The sequence below is a fragment of the Carassius auratus genome, linkage group LG37M (assembly GCF_003368295.1).
Source record: "Carassius auratus strain Wakin linkage group LG37M, ASM336829v1, whole genome shotgun sequence".
NCBI classification, from domain to species: Eukaryota; Metazoa; Chordata; class Actinopteri; order Cypriniformes; family Cyprinidae; genus Carassius; species Carassius auratus.
The window spans coordinates 294,955-317,929 of NC_039296.1; the positions used below are offsets into that span (position 1 = coordinate 294,955).

A 22,975-nucleotide genomic window follows, 5' to 3' on the forward strand; every position below is an offset into this window, starting at 1 on the left:
AAAAATCTTCTCAGTATATGCCAAAATGCATCTGAAAAGACGAACCATAGTCACAAGTCAAAGCAGGATGAGAAGGAAAGTTGCCACAAAAGAAAAACGTCTGAGACCACAGTAAACAGACTTAAGAAAGTTTCACGGCTTGATAAGTTGAAAAAATAAAGTAACATTTTAGCCACGCCCCTGAGTGCAAGATGAGTCATCACTGTTTTCCCGGAAAGAAAAAATTCTACATTTTTAATATGTTTTTAAATGTGTATTTTGTCAACAATTTTTACTACACTAGTATACAGATGACCTCAAGTCATCCATCCATCCAAGTCTATCACATATAGAATAAAAGTCATAAAACTCAGAGTCTTATGCCAAGGGCCAGTACCAGAATATCTAAATAAAAACAGAATATATAAATATATACAGAGATTTTAGAGTTTCTAATGCAAAAGAAGTTTTAAGAGTTCCATTGTTTTTAAGTGAAGAGTGTTTCCATAATGATGCCATGGAAGATGATTCCTTGAAGAAGCTTTATAAGAGACATTTTATTTTGTCTTCGTGTGAAGATATTTTAATAACTGTGAATCCATGATGGAAACACAATGAACATTTTCTTTAGTGGAAAGTATCCATGGATGTTAATGGTTCTTCATGCTGATGAAGAAAAAAAAAAAAAAGTTTAATACACTTGTGTATTAAATAAGTAAATTTTATTTATATATCACATTTGAACACAGCGTAGCTGACCAAAGTGCTGAACAGAGTATTAAAAAAAAAACAATAAGAATAAATACAAATAAAAATTAAGATTTAACCACCTTTGGAAGACAATATACTAAAAACACAGTACTAAGATTAGATTAAAACGCCGGGGAGAAAAGATATGTTTTCAGCCTCTTTTGCAGCAACTGAAAAAGCTCTGTCACCCTTGGTTTTTAAACATGATCGAGGGACAATTTCGGGAGACCAAAACAATAATTTCAGTTTTGTCTTCATTAATTTGGAGAAAATTATTGTTTAACCATTTCTTGACATCATCAAGACAGTCCAACAACTGTTGAATGGAATCAGCAGCTTTCAATGGGATACACAACTGGGTATCATCAGCGTATAGATGAAATTAAACATTGTGCCCTCTAATAATATTCCCTAATAGAAGCATATATAAGTTAAAAAGGAGCGGGCCCAAAATGGAACCTTGAGGGACACCACTAATAATAGGAGCTGAAGAAGAGGAACATTTGCCCAATGATACAGAAAAGGACCTGTCTCCAAGATATGAAGTGAACCACTGTAAGGCAGTACCCTTGATACCAATCAAATTCTCTAAACGCCAAAGAAGTACATCATGATCAGCTGTATCAAATGCAGCTGTAAGATCTAGTAGCATTAAAACAGCAATTTTGCCAGCATCAACTGCAAGTCAAATATCATTAGATACCTTTAACAAAGCCAGATTGGAAAGGTTCCAGTAAATTTGCTGAATTTAAAAATAGGAACAATTGTGATTGCACAAACTTTTCGAACAATTTTGACAAGAAAGACAGCTTAGAGACAGGGCGATAATTATTTAAAGAACCCTCATCCAAACCCTGTTTCTTAAGCAAAGGTTGAACAACAGCATGCTTAAAACAATTTGGCACTAACCCAGCATCCAAAGATAAATTTATCAACACTTGGATACTGGGGCCAATTTCAGAGAAAGATGCTTTTATAATCTCTGAGGGAAGGACATCAAGTGATGTCATCTTCACTATGTCCCTATAAATTCATTGCACAGAGACTGAAGTGGTTTATGTCTTTGGTTCTTTTAAGTGTGATGATTTTGGCTCACATTTAACAAAAACCCACCAATTCATATACATATTATTTTGTGTGTGTGTGTGTGTGTGTGAATTGTTGGCCTTCTGGAAAGTATGTTCATGTACTGTACATGTTCTCAAAACTTGTTTGGGTTCCAGAAGAGATCAGATGTGCTGAAACACTAGTCACATTTAAATCTAGACTCAAAACTCATCTGTTTAGCTGTGCATTTATTGAATGAGCACTGTGCAATGTCCGAACTGATTGCACTGTATTTTATGTATAATAATTTTCTATTCTTAACAGTTTTAAATTCATTTTAAACCTTTTAAATCAATTTAAAATAATTTTCAAGTTTTTAAATTCCTTGTTTTATTGTTTTTTTTTCTTCTTCTCTTTTATGTAAAGCACTTTGAATTACCATTGTGTATGAAATGTGCTGTATAAATAAACCTGCCTTGCCTTGCGATTCTACAAAAGGTTCTTTATAGTGAAAAAAAGTTTTTCAAAATAATGAAAAATTATTATTGTAAGAAATGTATACCGAAAAGTTCTTTTGGGAACCCAAAATGGTTCTTCTAAGGCATTGCAGTGAAAACTCCCTTTGGAAGAGTCTAAAGAACATTTTAATAATGTATCCACTATAAAGAGCCTTTTGTCCAATGCAAAGGTTCTATAGGTGTTAAAGATTCTTCATGGAACCATCAATGCCAATAAAGAACCTTTATGTTTTGTATGCATTGGGAGAAAATCTGAGACCACAATAAAAAAGCAGAAAAGGTTTCACTCATATTAATATTCTGATAACATGTAGGACAGATGCAACATTTGACTAGTGCTCTCAGACTTTTGTCCTGTTGGCAGCTCAAGCAGGATGAATTACTGCGTCTCACCCCTGTTTGTGCTCATGACTGCTCAGCTTCAGCGCACATTCACTCAATAGTAAGCATCTTAAACTCACAGCTTGGCCCAGCGATCAGTCAAAAAGAGAGCTGAGGTCACTGTTTAGAAAGAGCGCACATAATAATTGGCTCCATGCTGGGAAGCCTTTTAAAAAGCCTATTCTTGTACATGAGAAACCTTCTCTGACTCCAGATTATTGATTCCCTTGTGTTTATGTTGAGAATGAGGGCCTGAACAATAAACTCGAGATTTAGTACACTAGAAACTTTTGTATCATTATTATTTTTTTTTTGTTGCTTATTGTATTCTAGAAGTATTTATTTTATCAAGCGGCATGAAGTTTTCTTCTTGGTATGGATGTACTGAAACAAGAAATTGAGCCGCTGAAGAACCTTTTACTCATTAGGCTTTAGATATGCCAAACACCATGATTGGTAGAAAATTTTATCAAAAAAAAAAATTATATATATATTAAATTCAAGTTTATTTGTGTAGCATTTTTTACAATACAAATCCTTGCAAAGCAACTTTACAGAAAATTAAGTTTCTACAATATTTAGTAGTAGCTTATAAGTGGAGATGAGTTTATGTGCAAATGACAGGAATTTTCTGAAAAAAAAGGCATACTCAACCAGACATTGAACATTATTAACAGCAATTATAATGTGATTGCATAGTAAGTAGCAATAATTTTTAGTTCTGTTTGTTGATTCAGGGTCAGCATCATCTGAGGTCCTCTGAGGGTCAGCATCATCTCTTCTCAGGTGTTCTGGATCCAGACTGGAGCTTGTGTAAATCCTAGTTACCACGGGATGAAGATCCAGCAGAAACAGAGAAACACATAGAGACATCATTAGCATAGCTGCTGATCCAACAAAGTAAAATTAATTAGTTTAACCAAAGCTAAAGAATAAGAATGCACATTTAATCAGATGCAACTACACACAATTTAAGAGATGCATTATTCGTATGCTTGGCGAAAGAGATGCGTTTTTAATCTAGATTTAAACAGAGAGAGTGTGTCTGAACCCCGAACATTATCAGGAAGGCTATTCCAGAGTTTGGGAGCCAAATGTGAGAAAGCTCTACCTCCTTTAGTGGACTTTGCTATCCTAGGAACTACCAAAAGTCCAGCGTTTTGTGACCTTAGGGTGCGTGATGGGTTGTAGCGTGGTAGAAGGCTAGTTAGGTACGCAGGAGCTAAACCATTTAGGGCCTTATAGCTAAGTAATGATAATTTGTAACTGATACAGAACTTAATAGGTAGCCAGTGCAGAGACTGTAAAATTGGGGTAATATGATCATATTTTCTTGACCTGGTAAGGACTCTAGCTGCTGCATTTTGGACTACCTGTAGCTTGTTTATTGACGAAGCAGGACAACCACCTAGAAGTGCATTACAATAGTCCAGTCTAGAGGTCATGAATGCATGAACCAGCTTTTCTGCATCAGAAACAGATAACATGTTTCGTAGCTTGGCAATGTTTCTAAGATGGAAGAATACAGTTTTTGTAACATAGGAAATATGATTTTCAAAAGACAAATTGCTGTCTAATATAACACCCATTTATTTATTTATTTCTGACTGTAGAGGAAGTAACAGTACATCCATCTAGTTGCAGATTGTAATCTACAAGATTCTGTGTAGTGTGTTTTGGTCCAATAATTAATATCTCTGTCTTATCTTAATTTAATAAGAAAAAAAATATTGGTCATCCAATCTTTTACATTTTTAACACACTCTGTTAGCTTAGATAATTTAGAAGTTTCATCTGGTCTCGTTGAGATATATAGCTGAGTATCATCAGCATAACAGTGGAAGCTAATCCCGTATTTTCTAATAATATTACCAAGGGGCAACATGTATATTGAAAATAAAGGGGACCTAGGACGGATCCTTGTGGCACTCCATATTTTACTGATGATAAATGAGATGACTCCCCATTTAAGTAAACAAAATGGTAGCGATCGGACAGGTAGGATCTAAACTTAGAGCCTGCTCTTGAATACCTGTATAGTTTTGTAATCGATCTATGAGTATGTCATGATCTATGGTGTCGAACGCAGCACTAAGATCAAGTAAGACTAGAAATGAGATGCAGCCTTGATCTGACGCAAGAAGCAATGGTGGGGCCTGAAACCTGACTGAAATTCTTCATACAGATCTTTTTTTTTTTTTTTTTTTGCAGGAAGGTGCTAAAATTTAAGAAATAAATGGAAGATTTAAAATAGGCCTATAATTTGCCAGTACACTAGGATCTAGTTTTGGTTTCTTAATAAGAGGCTTGATAACCGCCAGCTTGAATGGTTTTGGGACGTGACCTAAAGATAACGACGAGTTAATGATATTGAGAAGCGGTTCTTCGGCTACAGGTAACAGCTCTTTCAGTAATTTAGTGGGTACAGGATCTAATAAACATGTTGTTGGTTTAGAGACAGCGATAAGTTTATTTAGCTCTTCCTGTCCTATAGTTGTAAAAAGTTGTTTACAAATAAAAAATTGAAAAATATTTGTTTACAGTGTGGTGAAATGCAGGTGGTATTAGAGGGAGGGGCATGCAAATTCTACAGAGCACCTGATTGGACAAACATTTAGCCAAGCCCCTGAGTGCAAGATGACTCATCAATAATTGTGCTCCCTTTTTTCCAGAAGAAAAAACTGTAAACTTGCTTTAAATATGAATATTGTCAACATTTAGAAGTGCTAAAATACAGATGATCTCAGATATACTGTACTATATTTGCACTAAAACCCATAAAACGCTAATTTTGATTTCATATGGTCTTCAAAGTGCCAATAGAATATCCAAAGAAATGTAGAGGTTTTCTAACTCAGACTTTCTTATGTATATATATATATATATATATATATATATATATATATATATATATATATATATATATATATAGGAGAGAGGGATTGATGTGGATGCTCAGAACATTGCATGATTACATCATGTATATTCTGGAATTGGAACAAAGATAATATTTTATGCTTCACACATTCTCACTAGGGAGCTGAATTTTTTCAAGACATAAACCCTCAAATGAATATGTTGCTGCAAAAACTGTCTAATTAAAGACTCTAAAAATAAAGAAACGATTAATGTGAAGCTATAACATCTTAAACTCAGCATGCAATCAAAATTAACCCTATTAATTTCCATAATGCAAGTTCCTAGTCAGTGCATGATTGTAGGTTTAATCAGACTTTATTATATTATATTATATTATATTATATTATATTATATTATATTATATTATATTATATTATATTATATTATTATTTTACTATACAAATAAATTGTGTGTTACTTTTATTGTTTTTTTGTTGTTAATATTTCTTATTAAACCAATGATTGCTAGTTTATAAAAAAAACATTTTCTGTAAAGCACTTTGAATTAGCAGTGTATGAAATGTGCAATATAAATAAACTTAGTAAACATCCAGTCATAAATTGATTTTTTTGTAATGTTCTATGTGTTTTATTCTGATCTAGTTAAAGTCTCTCTAAAAGGGTATGAACTAAATTCAGAGGGGAGTAAATGTGCATCGTCTGACAGAAGGACATGTAATTTCTCTGTTCTCTGTGGTTTGAATAATACAGGACTGAGCTGTGGTCCTCACCTTATCTGACTGACCAGAGCTTGTCGAGTCCAATTAGAGAAACACAGCTTTGTTCTAATCCCATCTCCCTCAGGCCAGCGCTGAATTCAAGTCCTAGATGAAAGACATCACATTATGGAGCTCTTCAGGGAGTCTGAATCCACTCTGTTCCAATCTTCAGTTCATTCTGATTTATTGTCAGGATATTGGTGCAAATAATTTAACAAATCCGTGTAATAACACGACAGGAAATGAGTAAAGAAATGAAATTACTTTGTAGTTTGATGCAGATACCACACAGTTGAAATGACACTCATTCCTCATTAAGGCTAAGCACATCAGCACAATACGTGTAAACAGGGACACATTTGCATGTGAACAAGACTGAATGATATGTTGTGGGTTCTTGGGAGGTTTCCATTTGGTTTTTATTATTTGACACACAAGAGGAATGGCACCATACTGTGAGAGATGAAAATCCTCTCTGGGTTAAAATGACTGAAACAACATGAGGCTTTAAAACTGTTTTTTCTTGGTTATGTGAGTGTTAGAGAAAACATTAAGTGAATGTTTCATTTTATGATTTTGCAAGCACCATGGGAACGTTAATTGGGAAAGTTCTAGGAACCATTAGAGAGTATTACGTTTTTTTTTTTTTTTTTTTAATTCAACTTTTAGGTGTTTAAAAATAGCTAGGTGAATGTCCAACTAAAATGTAAAAAAAAAAAAAAAAAAAAAAAAAAAAACATTTCATGAGTTTTGTATAAATAATGTTTTCATTCCAGCAAAAATAAAAATAAAAAATTCTAAGTTTTATGCAAACATTAAGGCAATATTCCATTTTAGCTTTATGCAATCATTATGGAAACGTTACATTTAAATGGTCTTGAAGTTGCTAGGTTGGCTTGAGTTGACTCTGGTTGCTTTTTTAATCTTTCTAACTAGCAAAATGCTAGCAACGTGTTAATCACGTTAGAAACATGATTACAAAAATGCTAACTAAAGGCTAATCATGCTAGCAATATGCTAATCACATTAGAAAACATGCTAACAACATGCTAATTATGCTACAAACATGATTACCAACATGCTAACTAAAGGCTAATCATGCTTTTTATTTTTATTTTTTTTTAATGCTAGCAAAATACCAGCAACATGCTAATAATGTTAGAAAACATGCTAGCAACATGCTTACATGCTAATTATGCTACAAACATGCTAGCAACATGCTAATTAAATGCTAATAATGCTATCAAAATGTTACCAACATGCTAAGCACGTCAGAAACATGGTAGAAACATGATTAACAACATGTTAACTAAAGGCTAATCATGCTGGCAATATGCTAGCTACATGCTAATAATGTTAGAAAACATGCTATCAACATGCTTACATGATAATCATGCTAGAGACATGTTAACAACATGCTAATTATAAGGTAATCGGGCTAGCAACATGCTAATCACATTAGAAACATGCTAGAAACATACTAGAAAACATGCTAATCATGTTACAAATATGCTAGCAACATGCTACCAGCATGCTAATCAATCTAGAAACATGCTAGCAACATAAAACTACATGTTAATCATGCTATCAAAATGAAAGCAAAATGTTAAACGTGTGAAAAACATGCTAGCAACATGCTAATCAATCTAGAAACATGCTAGCAACATGTTAACTACATGCTAATCATTCTAGCAGCATGCTAATCCTTATAAACCATGCTAGTAAACATAATAACTTAATAAAAATCATATTAAACATCCTAGCAACATGTTAATCATGTTAGAAACATGTACGCAAAATGTTATTTGTGCTAACAACATGCTACTAACAGGTTAATTATGTTAAAAACAAGCTAGCAACAGGTTAATCATGCAAATCATGATTAACAACATGCTAACTATGTGCAAAATATGCTAGAGACATGCTATCAACATCTAATCTATCTACATTTTCAAACTTTAAACTTTTCAGTCTAAGCTTTTTCAAGCCAACCTCAAGGTTTGTCTTGTCAAACATTTTAATTTATTTTATTTTTTTATTATCTAGTAACATTTACAAAATATTAGACAAATGTCCAGCTAGACCATTTGAGGTGAACTCGTTCCATGAACGATGTACAAATAATGTTTATGTGCTGATGTTCTATTAATGTTACTGGAAGAATGTTTGCTCATAGCCTTGCCATAACGCTCAAAGAACATTCCCTGTTCCTCGTAAAGACTCAAAGTGACACCGGCCTGCTCTCTGTTGACCAGCAGGAAAGGTTAGTCTGGAATTTCTTACCTCAGCTCACACACACTGACTGCTGGGCTCTTGTTTCTTGCCTGGTTTCAAAGGTCCAGGGCAGCAGATTGTAACCAGAGAGTCAGAATGGGATGAATGTCCCATCGGTTTACAGCACAGCACCTGAAGCCCCATTGTGCCAGAGCCTCAAGCTTGTTAATGCTGATATCATCAGAGTCCCTCAGGCCACGGAGGGGTGTATCTGTCGCTCTTCAGCTGTCAGCAGATAGTCTGTGATCCACTGGCTCTTGTTCTGGAGCAGCGCAGTATCACGCTAATGAGACGGCACAAGCCAAACATCCACACCATAGAAAACCAGTAATGAGATCTCTTGAACATCTCAAGTGATTCTCCGAGACGGAAACGGGATTTAATGGAAAGCAAACTGAGCTTCTCCTGATAAACGTGCATCTCTCTTTGAGGTTTTCAGAAGAGATATCAAAGATTTCTCAAACCCATCTCAGATCTGCAGTCAAAATGCACTGAATTCAATATGAGCTCAAATATTTCAAATCAGATTCTCCCAAAATCATTCATTCATAAATATACTTACAGTGTGGCATCAGTTGCTTCATTTGATTGTGTGAGCGAAAAGAGGAAACATATTTAAAAATCTAGTTTTCCTTACATCATAAATACATGTGTGCACACAGTATCTTAAGAATATATAAATAATTGTATTTTTTGAGGTCTAACAAATATTGATGTATTAATTCTTACTAATACATTTATTATTGTTAATTCATAAATGTCACATTTTGGGGTGTCACACCATATTACATTCTTATAAAAATTATCTGATTTTTTTCTGAGTTATTAGTTAATTAAAACTAGAGTAAATAAAACTTTGAAAAATGTTACTTGAAATAAAATATGAAAACCTTTTTTATTACAGCTAGTTGCCAAGGCACAAAAAAAAAAAAAAAAACATACATTTACATTTTAACAATATACTAAAATAACTAAGAGTACAACTGAAATGTAAATATATATATATATAGTGACACAAAACAAAACTACTAAATACCGGTGAGGGTCACTGCGGGGTCAAGAGGGGTCACGATGAGGCTTTTACTTTTGCAGCTAAAATTAGCTGTGCTCTCTTCACCCTCCGTATTTCATCCATGGGTGTGTTAAACAGCCTGATCAGCATTTACACATCTCTCTTTCAACAACCTCCCAGTCTTGACTCTGCTCCTCCAGTCCCTGGTTTGTCTCCTGCAGTGTCTGTGTGTCTCAGGGCAGCTCTGGCTTTAATATTCACTCCGGTGTGATTAACTGAGCCGGGCTAACTGGGTACTAAAGAAAGATATGTTCCACTACTCCTGTTTGTTTTCTGTGACACATACTAAACAGAGAGATGAGTCCAGAATGTTAAAGCGATGTGAAGCACACAGACCTGTTCCAGTTAATAGGGCTGAATAAAAACAGCCCATTAATGCAAGTTCAGTAACAGAGGAAAACACCGCTTTAATGCTTTCAGTTCAAAAGCTGATTAGCTGAAAAACATTGCATGCATTTTTACTTTGCTTACATCAACAACAGACACTTTAATGTGCGCTAACTAACTTTTACATTATAAATGAATCCAAGAAATAAGTAGTTCACTTCAGTTATACCTGAAGTAAGTGTTTTATTACCGTAAGATCACAGGATTAGTTGTGGAAGAACAGGTTTGGTTCAAATACTAAAAATTATAAGATTAGTTTTAGAAGCATTTTTTTTTTTTTTTTTTTTGCATTATGACATTTTATTACATTTATTTAAACACTAAAAAAAAAAAAATACATATTTCAGTTATTTAATGCAAGACACTATTGGCAAAACCATTGTTGTTTTTTATTTTTTTATGCCATGGTTGACTTTTTTTTTTTTTTCAGACTGGTGGAAAGAAAGCATCCACAATACACATTTAAGTGTTTATTTTATTGCATTTACATTTGTATTTCTTCAGATCTAATGCATATCTTAAGGCAGTGACATTCACCAGGCTTTGCCGTTTTATTCCTTTCTGTACTAGATAGTATTTTCAGATTTATGTAGTGATAAAACGAAGAATTCAAAATCTAGTATGTCAACAAAATCAAACAAGACTTTATCCAACGTTCAGAATTCTGTTCTGGAAATGCATGCAAATTAGTGCATACTTATGAAGAAAATGCCTTATTTGCATATTCAAACATAACATTTCAGAAAACTTGTAACTGGGGGATCTATTAAAATCTGTTAAAATTTGTACCCTATTCGCCTGCAGAGTCGTGCATTAAATAAAATGTTTTGCTTCATATAGCCCAGATTGCACGTCTGATGGCAGAAGATCATTATGTTATTGATTTAAACTTTTCTGTTAACACACACACACACACACACACACAAACACACACACATTTCATACATGAATTAGAAACTACATAAAATACAGCAGTAGTTTAAAATATGAAAAGTTATGTTAAAGTTTGCTGGGTTGTGTTTAAGTGAGTTTTTGAATTCATAAAGAGAAGATTGAGACATTTTCTGCATTATAAAATGCATGACGTCATTAGGATCTGTCATTCAGAAGCATGGCTTTTCTTATCACTGTTACGCTGATGACACTCAACTCTACTTCTCATTCCAACAAGATGACCCGACGGTAGCTGCTCGCATTTCAGCCTGTCTGAGTGACATTTCTAGCTGGATGAATGACCATCACCTTCAGCTTAACCTTACAAAGACAGAACTCCTGGTGATTCCAGCTAACCCATCGTTTAATCACAACTTCTCTACACAGCTGGGCTCGTCAACCATTACTCCTTCAAGGACAGCCAGAAACCTAGGAGTTGTGATGGATCATCAGTTAAGCTTCACAGACCACATTTCTACAACGACCCGGTCCTGCAGGTTTGCCTTATACAACATTAGGAAGATTAGACCCTTCTCTTGTTCTCTCCAGACTGGACTACTGTAATGCTCTCCTGGCTCTTCCTGCATGTACTGTCAAGCCTCTGCAAATGATCCAGAATGCAGCAGCGAGAGTTGTCTTCAATGAGCCAAAAAAAGCTCATGTTACTCCTCTCCTCATCAGGTTACACTGGCTACCAGTAGCTGCTCGCATCAAATTCAAGGTACTGATGCTTGCTTTCAAGATGACCACTGGCACGGCACCAACATACCTAAACTCACTGGTTAAATCCTATGTGCCCTCCAGAAGTTTGCGCTCTGCAAGTGAACGACGCCTTGTGGTGCCATCCCAAAGAAATTCAAAATCACTCTCACGGACCTTTTCCTGGACTGTGCCCAGCTGGTGGAATGACCTCCCAATCTCAATTCGTACAGCTGAGTCTTTACTCATTTTCAAGAAACGTCTAAAGACTTATCTTTTTCGCCTGCACTTAACCTACTAACACCAGTTCTTTTCCTTTTCTTGTCTTTTTCATTTAATAAAAAAAAATAAAAAAAAATATATATATATATATATACCTGTCTATGTGTTCTGTACTAGACTAACTGAGACTTGTCATGGCACTTGTATACTGTTGTTGTTCTCTTGTTGACCTGACTGCTTCTATTGTTCTCATTTGTAAGTCGCTTTGGATAAAAGCGTCTGCTAAATGATTAAATGTAAATGTAAATGTAAAATATCTATGTTGCTGTTCAAAACAACCCAAATATATACCTTTTGCATTAGAGAAAAATTTGTAAGAATGTTTTTTTTTTTGTTATATTTAAAATAGTGTCATTTTTCAAAATATGTTGATGAATTTAAATTAAACATTTTATTAAATATCCAATATCAGCCAATACTGATTAATTAAATGTTGAACAGTACATAGTATGGTACCAAAAAAGTGCATTTATTAATCCTAAATCCTAATATTTCATAAAAACGTGACTTATAATGGTCACTTTTCATTTCTGATGTATAAAAACCCAACCTGCATGTTTTGAATATTCTGTAGGAATTAAAAAATGGAATTGATTGGAAACATTACCCCTCAACAGATGACAGCACTGGATTGTTCACTGTTTCTTGTGTTGTCTGAACATGTGGCTGTGCTGTCTGTTTCTCTCCATCATGTCATGTGTGTCAGTTGTCCGATAACGGCTGTAGCTGTGGGTTAGTGTTGAGTAACCATGTCCTTCCCTCATCTTGATCTCGCTCTGTAAATCCCCACGATGCATTACTGGAATTGCCTTATGACGTAATATCTCTCTGTGCTCAGCAATAAAACACAGAAAGCATGGATTGTAACTGAGCATTTGGACATGAAAGAGTTCAGCCCAAATTAAATCTAAATGAAAAACCGGCTATTAATCATGCCACTTCCTAGAAATGCACAAACAACTCACTCGCACTCAGTGAATGATTCACTCTCTGCACTAGCGGCAAACCATATGATAGTTTTTTGTAAAAGAAAATCAATATTTTTTCATGTTTTCCAGGTGATGTATGATGTGCCATAAGAGACCAGCGCTAACTGAATAGACTTCAACCAGTCATATCCCATAGATCTGAAAAATATAGCCAGGTCCAAAGGTTGGAGACAAAGGGATTTTTTTATGGAAAAAGAATTGTTTCAGATAAATATACCATAAAGGTTTTGAGAACATTATTAAAGACGAGATAACTTTGCACAAATAGTCTGGAACCCCCTTCCTCAAATCTTACCCTGGAGGTCCAATGCACTGCAGAGTTTAGCTCCAACCCTGATTAAAGTCATTTTCGAATGATCCCAAAAACTTTGATTGACACTGATTAGCATGCTCAGGTGTGTTTAATTAGGGTTAGCGCTAAACTCCGCAGGAAAGTGGATCTCAAGGTCCTGGAAACCCCCCCCCCCCCCTTCCTGGACCCCTTCCAGTTTGCATATCAGTCCAACCGCTCGACCGATGATGCCATCTCCACTGCCGTCCACTCAGCACTCACACATCTGGACAAAAAGGACTCAGAAAGGTCCAGCTGGGGCTCAACAGTTCGCTGTGCAACTGGCTCTCAGGCAGTACGGGTGGGCAGCAACACATCCAGCACCATCACACTGAACACTGGGGCCCCCCAAGGATGTGTGCTGAGCCCCCTCCTCTTCACTCTGCTGACCCATGACTGCACACCGTCACACAACTCCAACCTCTTCATTAAGTTTGCAGATGACACGACTGTGGTGGGTCTCAGTAGCAGCAAAGATGAGACAAACTACAGGAGTGAGGTGAGCCGTCTGGCTGGGTGGTGCAGTGACAACAATCTCTCTCTGAACGTGGAGAAGACCAAGGAGATTGTTGTGTGACCTGCACCAGACACTTTGTGCAGCATTGGTCTGCTCACTACCTCATTCAGCAGTTAACTGACCTCATTCAACTCTCTTCAGTCAGTTTAAATAAAGAACTGCTCTCTGAGATTTTTGACACTTTAATCAGACTGAATAAGCTCTTTTGCACTACAGTCATTATATCTGCACTGATTGCTTCACTGGTTTGCACTCTCTCTGCCACGTGCCTTGCGCTGCTTTACTTATCTTTCTTTTACATGACATATTTGTATATTTGTATAGTTGTACTTTATATTTTATTATCTGTATTTAATGTTCTGCTGTTAGTGTTATCTGTATGCACCGGGGGTCTGACAGTAACGCAGTTTCAATTCTCTGTATTTATTTACTTCTTCCCTAACAGTCTACTCTGAGAGTTAGTCGACATGTAGTTGCAAATTAATGACAATTAGTTGACATTTAGTTACAAAGTTACTTATAGTTAGTAGAATCTAAATAAAGTGTAACCTAACCTTTAATTCCTGGAGCATATATTTTATAGTAAGAGGAAATATTTTAGTTTTTTTTTGTTTTAACCAGAATAGTTTCTGGCACAATATCTGTACATCATTATAGGTAAACATATCAAGGACTGGTAATAAAGGACGCCTCAGTCATGCAGCTGTAAGAATCTCAGAAGGCTTTGAGAATCAATCACAATAAATAGATTATAAATCAGCTGATGATAAGCGATCTGCCGCAGCTGTTGCTATCTGTACAGGTGAGGTTTAATCAGTGGCTTATATTACTCAGAGAGTTATTGATCAAGCCAAAGTGCACATACAGAGTCTCTAGCCATTTATTACCTGCCATCTACTCAGAGCCAACAGAGCAAAGTATTGTGAGCCTGGAGAATCAAATTAGCATCTGTCAGCAGGTTTAAAACCAACCCATCTTTAGTGAATGGAGAACTGGCTCACTTTGATATTAACTGTGCAGAGCATACATCAGAGAGATGTATAAACATGTATACACACACACACACACACACACACACACAAGGACATACAAGACTTCATCCCAACGCACACAAACACTTCATGAGATGCCATTTGTATAACAGACTGAAACCACAAGTGACAACACTTCAGTTTATTAATTATTGCATATTATCATCATAAAAAGTTGAGCAAAAAGTTGAAAAGAAGATGTGAAAATAATATAAAATAAAAAAAAAAAAAAAAAATTGTGAAATATTATTAAAATTATGTGAATATCTGTAATGTATTTCTGTGATGCTCCGCTGTATTTTCAGCATCATTCCTCCAGTCTTCAGTGTCACATGATCTTCAGAAATCATGAAAATATGATGATTTACTGCTCAAGAAACATTTCTGATTATTTTTACAACTGTAATACATTGGAGTTTGGAAGTATCATTTTTTAAAGAAACCGATACTTTTATTTATCAAAGATCCATTAAAAGTGATAGTAAACACATTTCTAATGATACAAAAATTTATATTTCAGATAAATGCTGTTCTTCTGAACTTTCTGTTCATCTGTGAATCCTGTAAAATAAAATGTTTCTTGAGCAGTAAATGATCATATTATTCTGATTTCTGAAGATCATGTGACACTGAAGACTGGAGGAATGATGCTGAAAATACAGCGGAGCATCACAGAAATAAATTACACTTTAACACAGATTCACACAGAGAACAGCTTTTTAAATTGTAATATTATTTAATAATTTTTTATGTATTTTTGTAACAAAATTTTTTTAACCTTTAAATTACATTCTAATCATAACAAGAAAAGTTGACATTTTAACGTTCTTAAAATATTAAAAAGTAACATTTAAAACTTTGTGTTTAAAATAAAATAAGTAAAATGTTTAAAAATCATTTTAGTCACCTTCAAATAACATTCTAATCACAACAAAAGCATGTTATACTTTGGTTAAAAATTAAATTAATAGAATGTTCAATAAACTTTTTAGTCACAACAAGAAAACTTGCCATTTTAGTGTTCTTAGAATATTAAAAAGTAACATTTAAAACAGCATTAGGTTGTGAGTAAAAAAAAACTAAAATCAGCAGAACTTTCAAAATTATTTTTGTAACCTTTAAATGACATTCTAATCACAATAAGAAAACTGGACATTACACCGACTAAGTATCTTTTGTATCTCATGGATGCTTCTCGCAGACGTTGCATGGGTCGAGGCCGTGAGAAAGCACCTGGGAAATCAGGCTAAGCTGCACTGAAACTGAACAAATGACTCTGAAATAGCAAACAATGAAGCGGTTAAATGAAAGCTTTCTGTGAGGTGATGAGAGAGTCACAGGGGTTCAGCTGACTCACAGAAACTGCACAACATCACAGCTAGCTTGCTTATTAAACAATGAATCATGTTAATTATCCTGCACCTATAAAATAAATGCAGCGTATAATTAGTTTTGGTAAAAGATGATTATCTTGCTAAATGATTCTTGGTTTTGCTGCAGCAGGTGGAGTAAGCTGATCGATAACGATGAATTCTAGCAGAAGAAACAGTGGCCTTTTAATACTTGACCAGTATTTACTGTAGTACTGCAAGAAGTATTTATTAGAGAAATTGTGTTGAAATGTTGAAACAAATTAGTTTTTTTCCCACCAAAATGTAATGAAATTGAAGTAATAGTGTTATATTATCTGTGTGTAGTATATCACCATCTGTATGATTTTAGTCATTATATTAAACTCTATGAGCAGTTAAAGAGAACTAAACAACCAAAAGGGGTACAATTAATATGACTGCTTTACAGAGTAAATCATTATATTATATTATATTATATTATATTATATTATATTATATTATATTATATTATTGTTTTCTGTTTGTTATTGTAACACTTGTTTTCAGCTAATTAATCTTAAAAAATATTAAATTATAATACCATTATATTTTAAGTTATTAAGACTTGTTTTCTGAAAATATATTTAATAAAGCATTATATTAATGATATTATATTACACTGTATTAAGCTATTAAAACTTTTAGATTTTCAGAAAACCAACTTTTAAAAAGTTTTTTTATTATCCCATTTTATTTTATTTATTTTGCCATAAATCTCACTAAACTTGCTTTGATGAAGGCTTAAAATAAGATTTATAATAATAATAATAATAATAATAATAATAATAATAAAGCCAGTGGGGTTGGAAATACATATAAAGAAAGCTTCATATTATTTTGTAATTGTAATAAATAAATTATATTAAATATATACATATGTAAATTAGTAATCTTGAATATTATATTATATTATATTATATTATATTATAATAGATTTTTTTAAACAATGAATTTCATTAAACTTGCCTTGATTTAAACTTATAACAAGAGAGAAAAAACGTCAGGCGGAGGTCATGTGCTCCTTCTGTGTCTGTGTGAAGCTGAAAGCTGATTGCGTAATTGGAGGAAAACGGGCAGTGGATTTTTGGAGCAGATTGTTGTGGCTCAAACCCTGATGAGTGAGTTACATAAGAGAGAAGAGGAATGAGTTCAGGGCGAGAGCGTGAGATAGAGACACCCTCGAGTGTTGCATAAAAACAAGCAATGGTTATAGCAGGATAGAGTGTGTCTGCATGTGTGATGGTCATAGAGAGAGGTTTGCCAGATCAGGCATCTTTATTTCGTACATATCATGTTTGATTCTGTGTAAAAGGAAAGCATGAGACCTTCAGAACTATCTGTGCTCCATCCGTGTGCACAGGCTGCATGGTAAAGAGCTGAATTAGTCTATAATGAAACTCTAGTGATTGAAGAACAGCGTCTGTATGACACTGACATCTACTGATGAGTTCAGAACATGGCACAGACCAGCAAACCTGAAAGACCTGGACTCAAATCATCGCTTTTCATTTGTAGTTATTACATTTCTACCCTTATTTGACCAGGCAAGATTCTTTCTTACACGCTGGCTTGGAATTGCTTTGGCTGAAAGGATGGGTAACACAAATTAATGAGTAAAACATTCTATAAACTACATCAGAAGTTAAATTAATTTAAATTATAGGTAATATGCCAGTTACACAGAGTATATGTTAATTACAAACAAACTACAGCTGCTAATATTCACAACTCACTTTTTAAATATAAATTGATATTAATTGTATGGTCTGTTTTCACTTTCATTTCAGTTAAAGTTTTAGTAATTTTGTTGTCTTTTTTATTGTCTTTATAGTTTGCACTACTAATTTTTATTTAATATTTTTAAATTACTTCGTTTGAGTTATTTTAGTACTTTAAAGAAAATTTGAAAGGTTGCCTTGGAGAAGAGCTGAAATAAAATAAATCTAAATCTAAATTGAAGCAATTTATTCAATTACTGGAGATATTGAGCGATGATTGATATTTGTATCATTTTATATCAGTATTTGCTGTACTGTTAGAAAGAACTCATTGATTTATATTACAAGCATCAGAATTTCATTTAAATAGCAGCATTTATATCATATTTTTATTCTAAATAAAACTGAGCTGTTTTTTTTTCATATTCTCACTTGATCAGATTATATATATGAGCCATAAAAGCCTGATGGATCAAATATAATACAAAGCACATGGGGATTTTTTTTTCAATAGTTTTTCTGAAGATTCAATAAACTCTCCCATTTATAAAAAAAAAAAGATTTTTTTTTAAAAAATATATATATTATTTTGTATCTCAGACTTTAAATGGTTAAAAAGAAAATCTAAATTCAGCAGGATATTGATCTGTCAGTTGCATTGAATGATTTGTCTCAAACAAATATTTGTGAAAAAATGGCGAATTGAAATCTTTGAAGGCAGTTTTCTAAAAAAAAAAAAGTTTTTCCTCCACTTCAGCAGCTCTTACATAGACCAGCATTTAGAGTTTTAATGTTTTTACTGAGGGGTTTGTTCATATCTCATTCACTTGGTATATAGTTCATATTTAATTGCTGAAAACATGGTCAAAATGTATTTTTTTCTGTCTGTTAACATAATTTTTTTATTTATGGAGTGATAAAAAGAGTATGCCAACAAAGTCAAATAAAAATGTTAAACCTGGCTTTATCCAATGTTTAGATTTATTTTCTGGAAATGTAAGAAAGAGGGTGCATATTTAATTAGATAATTAATTATCTTGCATCTTTAAACATAACATTTCAGGAAAACCTGTAATACTGAAAAAGTGCATTTTTGTATCGCAATCAATCAACTGTGTAAGTATGGTGACATCTATTAGTCATTTTTTACTCCATTCACCTGTAGTGTCTTGCCTTACTAAAAAAAAAAAAAAAAAATCCCCACCAAGTTTAAACCAGGTAAAGAAGTCCTAGCCAAAATTCCACTGAAGATGAACTCAAACGGTTAAACACTGCTTGTGTTGCTAAAGCAGATTTCCTTACAAACATTTGGCAAAGAATATGCTTGTGTGATTGATGTTGTGCACTTGAAAAAGTGAAAGAATTAGACTCTCAAATGTTTATTTTTATGTCACTTCTCAGTGCAAATCATGACAGACACTGAACTTAAAAGATAATAAAAGGACAACTGTAGAAATATGTAAGTGCTGTGACAGACAGCATTTTGGTTAAAAAATAAAATAAATAGCTTACAATTAAATGCAGTCCGTGCTAAATCATATGTACTCAGTTCTATACACAATAAAGACTTAAAGATGAATTATTTCTCCTATCAATCTTATGTTCAATATTACACAACTTATCTAAGTACATTAAATGAATTTAACTCTATAATACAACAGTCATTTAATTACTAGGAACAACAACAACACATCTTCAGCCATGAGAGAGCAAACAAGCAGAGAGAAAACAGTTAATTTATCAAAATCATCAGATGACACAGCATTACAAAAATTAATTTCCAGTGCTTAAATTTATTATGAATTTGATTCATGGGTCCTATGTCCACAAATTTTCTTTTACTTTAACTGTAAGGGCAACTCTTATAAAAACCTTGCAAGTTGATGTGAGCATTTCTATTCAAGATGTAGAAACATATGTGAGCTTGTCAAAGCAAACGGTCTGGGTGCAAAATGCTGTACATAAAAGACCAGTTCTTAGAACATCAGAACAGGGATGTAATCATTACTTTACATGATGGAAAAAGTCCTACTAGATGAACTCTTTTAATATGTCACAAGTGTTTTTGTTGATGACCTCTCGGAGCTTACGGACGCGCCGGGCACTGGAGAGGACGATGAAGCTGTCAGGCTGAAGGACAGCCATACCGTTGCTGACGTCCCCCATGATGATGATCTGGCCATCGGAGGTGGTGATGTTCGGACACCGACAGGCCCAGTCCATGTTCTGCAATGTCACCTCTAAGGGCTCATTCCCGAAAAATTTCAGCCCCATTTTCTCGTCCTTCAGGATCTCCTCCACGGTGATCAGAGCGTGACCCGAGTCTTGGTCCTCGGTCAGCTCCGTCATGCGTCCCAGAATCACAAAATCGCTCTTGCAGAAGCTGGTCACCATCTTGAGGCGCGGCTTGCACAGCTTGCAGCGATGGCTCCTCGTGAACGGGCAGGTGTCCTCGCACGATTCTTTGGTTTTGAAGTTGTTCTCGTTGCCTTTGCAGCCACCGTATACGAACGGTTGGCACCGGCGCCGGGAGCTGTTATAGGCCCAGCGAGGTTCATAAGCTTTACAAGGTCCCTGGTAGATGGGAAGGGTACAAGGAGCGGCGAGTTCCTCTTGACAGGACGACATGCACGTCTCATAAGCGTCAAAGAGATTGCGGTTTTTGCTGCAGTTGCCGTAGGTGAAGGTGTAGCAGTTGTTCCTCTGGGGGTCGTAAAACCAACTCAGCTTTTCCTCCCCACAATCTTCACTATTAGGCACCTTAAAGCACTCCTCTGCTGGGAAATGTGTTGAGTTTGACTTTGTGACTGGCTCTTGCTCAAGTATGGACAGTGGAAAATGTGCTCGGATAGATCCACCTGCATTTGTGGCCGCGCATGTATAGACTCCTGCATCTTGCAATTGAGCATTGTAGATAACCAGCTGACCGATGTTGGTGACCACAACATTCCTATGCATGTGGTTGGGTTTCAAGACTATGTTTCCCTGCACGTCCATCTGCTTCTCCCAGGTTATCTCAGGCGTTGGTCGGCCAGCAACTTCGCAAAGGAAGCTGGCCGTGTCGCCAACGAACACGAATTGCTGCGATGGGCTGTTGATCATGACAGGAGCGTGCACATCTTCTGGAGTGGTGCGCTGCAGCGTGGTGGTGATCAATGCTGTGGTGCCCGCCGGGAGAGGACTAGTGTTAGGCCAGGTGAGGCGGAAGCGGCACATCACCACCGATAAGGAGATGCCCTTTGAGCACGCTTCTGCATCCATGTAGCACTTGTTATAGTAGGTCATCCCGTCTGAGGCGCAGGTAAAGTGGGGCTCTCTCTCGCAGCGGTCGCGGCACTTGCACATAGGCTGGCCATCCCAGATTTCACACTCGGAGCCCTGCTGAGGACACAAGAACTTGTCGCAGGACGGCTCCTTTGGCATGCCCATGGGCCCTTTCTTTCCTGAAGCATCGATGAATCGGGCCGCCACACAGCTACGATTGCCACAAACATTGGCACAGCACTTTTCGAATGTTTCACATTCCTGAACAAAGCAAAGAGTGAATGCATCATTTTGCAGGATGCTGCAGTTGTATGCTCTTGATAATCATGATTACATGAATGAAAAGAATTATACATAATATAAATGTCAATATATACTGTATATATATATATATATACAATAGACATGCATTAACAAAAATATATACATATACATGCATGCAGTCAAAATGACAACTAATTTAAATGGAATGAAAAGTCAAACCTGATCAGATTCACATTCTCTCGTGCAAGTGCTCATTGCGTCAACCCACAAGTTTGGGTTCATGTCGTTTGGACAGATCCCTGCGTGTGAATAAGCAACTGTTTGCAAAGTCATGCCTTTCACACATTGCCTCTCCACAAATAGAAGCAAAAACTGTCCTGAGATGAACCAAATCCAGCGAGGAAACAGCATCCACCACATGTCAGAGGGCAGGAACGAGGACTTATTTTGAGGAGTTACTAACCTAATTTTATTGAAACACCTGAGCCAGAATTCTGCGCCTTGAGCTTCCAAGCAGATGGAGATAAAAAAAAAAAAAAAAAAAAACTCCCAGTGATTCAGAATACTGTGAGTGGAATGTGCGTTTAGATCTCTGTATTATAGTCTCTTATAGTTTTGACTCTTGAGCAACAAAGACTATTCGCCTGACCACAAAACTTGCCTGACGCGCAATGACAGTTACGAATTTCTCTGTAGTTCTAGAGATTAAAAACATCTGGTCCAGAGCTGGGTTGGTATTGGGACACCTGCCTCTCTTTGAAAGTGCTCTAGGCTGCTGCTTTAACCCTTTATCTGTGTAATACGAGCTTGGGCACGCGCATGGGAATTGCACAGACACAAACCCTTCAGCATGTTTACACTTTACAAATACTTTTAGACACTTTAAAACGAAACATAGTATCCAAAAACAAGAAGTGACTTTAAGACTTTACACTTTAAAAAAAACTTGATCCACATGTGTTATAACACGCCAAGGTTTTCTCTTTGAAGCGTTAGAATATTGTTCTATCAAATATATGACATAATTATAAATAATAAGGACAGAACAAGCCTAAAAATGCACAAATGACGCATATGATTTTATTCTCTTTGAAATCTCTTAGGGCAAAACATCCCAGGTTATGTATGTAACCATGTTTCCCTGAAGGGAACGAGACGCTGCATCCGAAAATGCTATGGGAACGCCCTTCAGCAAGAACGGCTCTGAATAACATGTGCAATCAATCCCATGAATGGGCGAGACGTCACAGGTGGGTGACATAGCGAACAGGAGGCTATAAAAGCACGTGAGGTAGAGCGAGCTTCAGCTACTAGGAATGACGCAAGCTCTGGCAGGGATGCCGGAAGTATGGCATTGTGACACAGCATCTCGTTCCCTTCAGGGAACCATGGTTACATACGTAATCTGGGACGTTCCCCTTTAGGAACTCGAGCTGCATCCGAAAACGCTATGGGAACGAGAATGCCCACGCCGCCAGACCTGCAAATCCCTGCCTAGTGACATCTTATA

General features: G+C 35.5%; 1 protein-coding gene and 1 long non-coding RNA gene across 2 annotated transcripts; both read right to left on the reverse strand.

The window, feature by feature from the left end:
* Positions 1–3,444: 3,444 nt before the first annotated feature.
* On the reverse strand, positions 3,445–8,906 carry LOC113068173 (uncharacterized). The gene is made up of 3 exons (XR_003279490.1): positions 8,597–8,906; positions 6,326–6,418; positions 3,445–3,495 (listed from the first exon to the last, which is right to left on the reverse strand). It is a non-coding gene; the product is annotated as an uncharacterized LOC113068173 (long non-coding RNA).
* Positions 8,907–19,785: 10,879 nt separating this feature from the next.
* Positions 19,786–22,094, reverse strand: LOC113068174 (WAP, Kazal, immunoglobulin, Kunitz and NTR domain-containing protein 2-like). Its single transcript, XM_026240829.1, has 2 exons — positions 21,685–22,094; positions 19,786–21,462 (listed from the first exon to the last, which is right to left on the reverse strand). Exons 1-2 carry the CDS (start codon positions 21,883–21,885, stop codon positions 19,969–19,971), a joined length of 1,695 nt encoding a protein of 564 aa, XP_026096614.1. The 5' UTR covers positions 21,886–22,094; the 3' UTR covers positions 19,786–19,968.
* Between the last annotated feature and the right edge of the window lie 881 nt (positions 22,095–22,975).

What these genes read in the sequence shown, in the direction of transcription:
- LOC113068174 (XM_026240829.1), bottom strand. Translation starts at nt 21,885, where the DNA reads ATGTGGTGGATGCTGTTTCCTCGCTGGATTTGGTTCATCTCAGGACAG. An exon ending in GAGAATGTGAATCTGATCAG is followed by an intron (nt 21,463 to 21,684) that starts GTTTGACTTTTC and finishes TGCTTTGTTCAG; the next exon opens with GAATGTGAAACATTCGAAAA.